The sequence below is a fragment of the Pteronotus mesoamericanus genome, unplaced genomic scaffold (assembly GCF_021234165.1).
Source record: "Pteronotus mesoamericanus isolate MK-2021 breed Mesoamerican mustached bat unplaced genomic scaffold, CSHL_Meso_final scaffold_651, whole genome shotgun sequence".
In the NCBI taxonomy this organism is placed as follows: domain Eukaryota; kingdom Metazoa; phylum Chordata; class Mammalia; order Chiroptera; family Mormoopidae; genus Pteronotus; species Pteronotus mesoamericanus.
In genome coordinates, this window is record NW_026555325.1 from 21,754,234 (window position 1) to 21,760,271 (window position 6,038).

A 6,038-nucleotide genomic window follows, 5' to 3' on the forward strand; every position below is an offset into this window, starting at 1 on the left:
TTGTCTTCCAGAGCCATTATTTCCGAGCGATTCCCTGTGGCTCTAACTATGACTTAGGGCCTGAAGCTTTGGTGGGAAGACAGACTTGCTTCTAATTTAAGAAGCACATCACACAGGAGGTTGGTCAGAGCACGGAGTCGTGAGGTGCATGGGAGAGGAACATTCCAGAGACAGTTTCAGAAGAAAAGAATCATTAAGTCTCCTGAGCCTTGATTATTTTTAGTATCTGTAAGCTTCTAGAATGCGAAACTGTTTCTGCAGATGTTTTTACTTAAGACATTAAGTGATATATAATAGTTACTCAGGAGGCTGAATTTTTTTTCCATTTTCTCTTAGAAATGGAAATATTAGATTTACACATGAATAAACTTGACTGTAAAGTAAATTTTCGAAAATAAGACATCAGTTTAGAACAAAAGCAAACTTGTACGAGAAAGGGCCAGAGAGTAACTATTTTGGGCTTTTCTCTGTGGTTCCTGTTACTCGCCAGCTTTGGCGCTGCGGTGCCGACGCAGCCACAGACAGCAGACCTGCAAGCCGGCGCGGCTGCGTCCCGGTCAGACTGCATTAGTGCACGTAGGTGGCGGGCCACGCTGGGCCCACGGGCTGCGTTTTGCCAACTTCCCTGGTCTAAACAGCAGCTTAGGCCATTTACTTTACATAGATCACTGTTCTTCCCTTGTCAGTGATTAGACAGAATTAAAAGATTCTAAGAACAAAAACCTAGATTATGACCATTTTAATCCTTTTTACCATGAGGCTGCTGCACTTGCTATGGTTTAGTTTTCCCCTTTTCTTTTTAAAATAATAAATAAATAGGCCTATAGCGTGGCCCAGCAGGGTTCCTGGCTTGGAATCAGTTTGAAATTGAGTTCAGAGTGTGTATTGTTGCAGCTTTGAAGTGGTTTTAATGTGAGTTTTGGTAGGCAATTAGGTTAGAAACACCAAGCCATTTTCAACAGGCGTCATCCCTGCTGCGTGACGGAACTGACTGAGCACATTACATGGATTTCTGTGGCCTTGAAAAGGACATGCAGTGCTGTTCTGATTTTTAAAACCCATGCTTTCGTTCCTTTTAAAAGAAAACATCATTATTCTACAGCAAGCTCTGGGTTTATCCACAAGACTCTGCTTGCCTTAGGAATTGTATTATGTTTTCATCTGATTTCTATTACGTTTAGCATTAAAATATCACTATGAGATATCAATGAGATGCAAAATGAGAAAGCATTCATGAAAAGGTTTTCAAAACTGTATTTAAAAAGATAACCTGATGTGTTAAGATTGCTAGTTACCAGTTTGGCAATTTACAGCTGCCCTCCTGTAGAACCAGCGTCCTTCCTCCCTCGTGAGGCGAGGCCGTGCCCGCGCCGCCCAGGGTCTGGTTCTGGCTGCGGAGCTTCCGCCTCAGGGCCTTCCAGCCGGCCCTGTGGTTTTGGCAGCCGGGGGAGAACCTCTCCAGGATCTTTAGGATGTAGGAGCTTGTTCATCTTGGAGCATCTGGTGAAGGATAAATGTCTGTGGTTTTCGGATCCTAGAAAGGGAAGATGAAAGAGGCAGCCCAGCGGTACCAGTATGCCTTAAGGAAGTTTCCTCGAGAAGGATTCGGAGAGGACATGAGACCATTCAACGAACTCAGGGTTTCCCTCTATCTCAATCTGTCTCGCTGCCGAAGGAAAACCAATGTAAGCTAAGCCCCCTTATTCCAGCCCTTTAGCAATGGGATGTTTTCACCGAGGTGAAGGCCAGGCCTGCCATAGCCCACATCGGGGGACCTCCTGTCAGGTCCGTGTGCACATTTCTGTGAACCTGCTGGTTCTCTTGGATGGCCACCGTTTGATCGCTATCACCGCCCACCTCTCAAGATGTTGAGAGGGCGCACTTGGGTATAGCTTCCTCGGCTTCACTGCAAGCCGCTCGCCCACCCTCCCCACCTGTATGTTGCCAACATTGCCCATCGCCAGATTTAAAATGAAAGGACGTGGTCAAGTTCAACTCAAAGGTGTCAGTCTGCATAGGGCTTATTATATTTGCTGAGGAGTTATGCCAGTAACTCTTTACTTTGTAATAAATAGTAGCTAACTCAGTTAATTTGTAACATAACTATTAGGTTTGTTTCAGTACTTCTTTCTTCTATTTATTTTTTAACTTCACCCTCCCACCACCAAAGCTATTGGCCTGCCCACGCCCGCGCCCGCGCCCGCGCCCGCGCCCACACAGGCTGCCCCTGCCGGAGTGGAGGGGGCGTCTGCGCTCCCCGAGGCCGGCCCTCCGGTGCTGGGCGGGGCCCGCCTGCTGCAGCCTCCGGGGCACTGCTGCTCCTTCCTCATCCCCATCCCCATCCCCCCAGCAATCTACTGCTGCTTCTCTACTGGGTTCTTTTAGAATGCTGATAAGCTTTAACTATCCCCTAACTTTAAAACTGAACAGAAAAACAGACTTACCTAGCCCTTCCCCTGTCTCCTCTTATGTCCTAATTCTCTGCTAACCTTTAGAGCAAGACTCCTGTTAAAAAGTTGTAATTGTTTCAGTGCTTCTTCTGACTCATGTGTTTTAACTATTGACACCAGGACTTTGGCATGGCAGAAGAATTTGCGACCAAGGCTCTCGAATTGAAACCGAAGTCCTATGAAGCCTTTTATGCCAGGGCACGAGCGAAGAGAAATAGCAGGTATGCCCGGGTGGGGTGAGATGCGTGACTAGAAACGCTTTGTGCTTCTGTGGTGTCAAGACGCTGGGTGACTTTGGGGCTTCTGGCTCATAAGCAGTGCTCAGATGCCTCTCGCCTCTTTTCACACGAAATTGGTAGCTTCCAAGAGACACAGTAGTGGATATTATTAGCAATGGCTAAACTTTGATTTTTCTCCTGACATCTGAATGACTGTTCTTCCCCTCCACCCCAGTTGACACTTACGGCCACATGAAACTTCTAGATTAGTTCATATTGTCCGTGGAACTGCCAACTAGAGACATGAAGGTGAGGTGTTGGGGAAGTGAGGAGGAGGCATACAAGACTTTTGAATTAGAGGTAGGCATGAGGGAAGGGGAGGGTGAAGATAACTTGAAGAGGATCCTGACACCCACTGACCTACGCCTGTTCTCAGTCCCAGCCCGGGGGTCTTCAGAGAGACAGGAGGGCCCTGGAATCCACCGAGCTGGGTTTGAGTTCAGCCGTCCCACGCAGTATCTGTAGGCGAGTTCAATGGGTCCTGTCCACCAGAGTTAAATGTTCAAAACTCACTCACCTACCTTCTCTTTCCCTTTAGCGCCGATATTTTATGAATAGTTACATTCAGAACACGTGTTTACATGGCTTGTAATTGTATCTTCCCCTTTCATATAAAGGCAGTTTGCGGCAGCTCTGGCCGACTTGCGAGAAGCTGTGAAACTGTGCCCCACCAATCAGGAGATCAAGAGGCTTCTGGCCCGCGTGGAAGAGGAATGCAAGCAACTCCAGAGGAGCCAGCAGCAAAAACAGCAGTGCCCACCCGCGGCCCCACCCAACGACTCAGAAAACGAAGAGGAAGCCCCCACCCCTGGACTAAATGACCACTTTCGTCTTGAGGAGGCTGAAGAAGAAGAAACTTCCCCACAGGAAGAATCCGTTTCCCTGACTCCCAGGTCCCAGCCATCCTCATCGGTCCCTTCCCCGTATATCCGGAACCTTCAAGAAGGGTTGCAGTCCAAGATAAGGCCAGTCTCGCCACCGAACAGGCCAGCCGTCTCCAAGCCCCTGCGGGAGCCTGTAGCACAGCCAGGGCCGATGATGCAGCCCACCAAGCAGGCACAGATAGTGAAGACCAGCCAGCATCTCGGTTCTGGACAGGCCGGCGTGAGAAGCGGTAGCACAAAAATTCAGGTCCCTTCTCCGAATCCTCCCCCGAGTCCCATGCCAGGCAGAACAGCTCCTGCTGGCGGCAGGAACCAGCCTCCGGAGGGAGCAGGCGCTTTCACTGTGGGGGGCTCGGGCCGGTTTGGAGACCGGCTGGGCCCCAGCCACGGCGCCCAGCTGCAGCACGGTGAGGGCGGCACTGCATATCCTTTACCGAGCAAGATAAAGACGGCAGAGCGGCTTCTGGCTCACGCCTCCATGGCCGTGGACGCAGCTCCACTAAACCAAGGTGGGCCAGTGAGCTGCGGCGACGGGCGTCACCCAGCCTCCCTCACCAGCTCAGGCTCTTCTGGTTCTCCATCCAGCAGCATAAAGGTATCAAGTTCGACCAGTAGTTTGACTTCAAGCAGTAGCTTTTCCGATGGCTTCAAGGGCCAGGGACCAGATGCTCGAATTAAAGACAAGGCTGTTAACCAGGCTCAGAGCGGCACAGCTGAGCACAGGCCACGCAACACTCCGTTCATGGGCATCATGGATAAGACTGCGAGGTTCCAGCAGCAGAACCACCCCCAGGGCCGCACCTGGCACTGCCCGGTGCCGGAGGGGCTACTGACAAACACATCTTCTGCAGTGGGCCTGCCGTCCTCGAACTCGGAGAAGCCCTCTCTCAAACAAGCAGCGGGATACAGTAGCCAAGGAAAGACCTGTTCTGTTGCAACCCTGGGCGGAAGTGTCCACAATGGGGCACAGGTGAAAGAGCTAGAGGAAAGAAAGTGCCAAATCCCAGCCCACTGTCCAGAGAACAGGATAACCAAGAACGTTTCTCATCTGTATCAGGAAAGTATCTCTAAACAGCAGCCTCACATCGGTAATGAAGCCCACCGGGGCCACCTGCCTTCGGCAAAACCAAAGCGATCATTCATAGAATCAAACGTGTAAGCCAAGAGGGACCCGCTGGTGGAATCTGAAACAGTGTGTTGGCTCTTGGTGGTAATTAAATGATTTTTTTGAGAAAAATTACTTTTTAGCCATATTCCTTTCCTTTTTCTTTAGAGGTGGATCAGATACCATTGATTTATTTAAAATGTGGGATAAAATTTCTTTTGATAAATATCAGAAGTCACCATAAGAATGCTAACCAGAATTGAAAACTATTAGTTATGTCTATTAAGTTAGAAACTTAAGACACCCAGGAAGACGTTAACTAATGCTTTTTCTCTTATGAAATTATTTGGTTTTTATCACTTTTCTCCTAGTCTTTGCTATGTGGTAAAATCATAATATTTCTTAGAGAATATAAATGTCTAGTGATAGGAATAACTCCTGACTAAATAGCCAGATGAGATAGTCTGGAAAAGATGGAATTTTCAAGTTATGGTTCCGTTGAGTCAAATCCCAATTTACATACATAGGTAAAATTAAGACCCAAGTAATTTCTACCTGACTATGTGACTATAAATGTTACATTGTTGACTTTTTAAGCAAAATATGAGAATATCCAAGTATTGTTTTCTTTATAGGAATGCCCTGAAGAGGATTAAGCACTTATTTCCATGTTATGATTCTCATTAAACATATTTTTATAGCACTTTTTTGGAATTATATTCCTATTACAAGGTGTTTCACTCTTTGGAAGCAGTATAAGCCATTTGGAATCATGACTGGTGGTCAGGCTGGATTTGGGCTGTAACACTGAGAATATAGTGTTCTTGGTGATATGTAAATTAGCGCTCAGCTGGTTCACAGATTGCTTTTAACAGCGATAGCGGTCCTGGAACGAGCCTTCCAGGGTCCTTTAAGGACAGTATTTAATTTGGATACTTAAGGTCTGGTTCATTGGTTGCTTTTTTTTTTATTATACAATCACTACTTTATAGTCACATGTTGTACATATTAAATAGCCAAGGTGTATTCAGACTTGTAAATATAACTATTTCAAGTAGTTAATCTTAAAAAAAAAAGTTACATATTTGCATGTTCTTTGTAAACTTCATCCATACTGGTTATTGCACTGAACAATATATTATTATGGCATGTTAACAGTGTACCAGTAACGGCACTTTATTTCATTTATATGAACACCTTTGAGGTGCTACTTAAATCCAAACTGATGTATTATTCATTTGTAAAGATAAGGTACAGGAATGAACCTTGGCTTAAAGGTATTTTTATATGAAAATGGTGTGCTATTGAAGGATGTTAAAAT

General features: G+C 46.5%; 1 protein-coding gene across 1 annotated transcript in view; it reads left to right on the forward strand.

Annotated features, from left to right (window-relative positions):
- Positions 1-5,607, forward strand: part of TANC1 (tetratricopeptide repeat, ankyrin repeat and coiled-coil containing 1) — a 215,809-nt gene extending 210,202 nt beyond the window's left edge. The window contains exons 24-26 of the mRNA XM_054562425.1: positions 1,539-1,685; positions 2,571-2,671; positions 3,346-5,607. Of these exons, the coding sequence (XP_054418400.1) occupies positions 1,539-1,685; positions 2,571-2,671; positions 3,346-4,771 (1,674 nt within the window). The 3' untranslated portion in view covers positions 4,772-5,607. The remainder of the gene's footprint in view (positions 1-1,538; positions 1,686-2,570; positions 2,672-3,345) is intronic.
- The last annotated feature ends 431 nt before the right edge of the window (positions 5,608-6,038 follow it).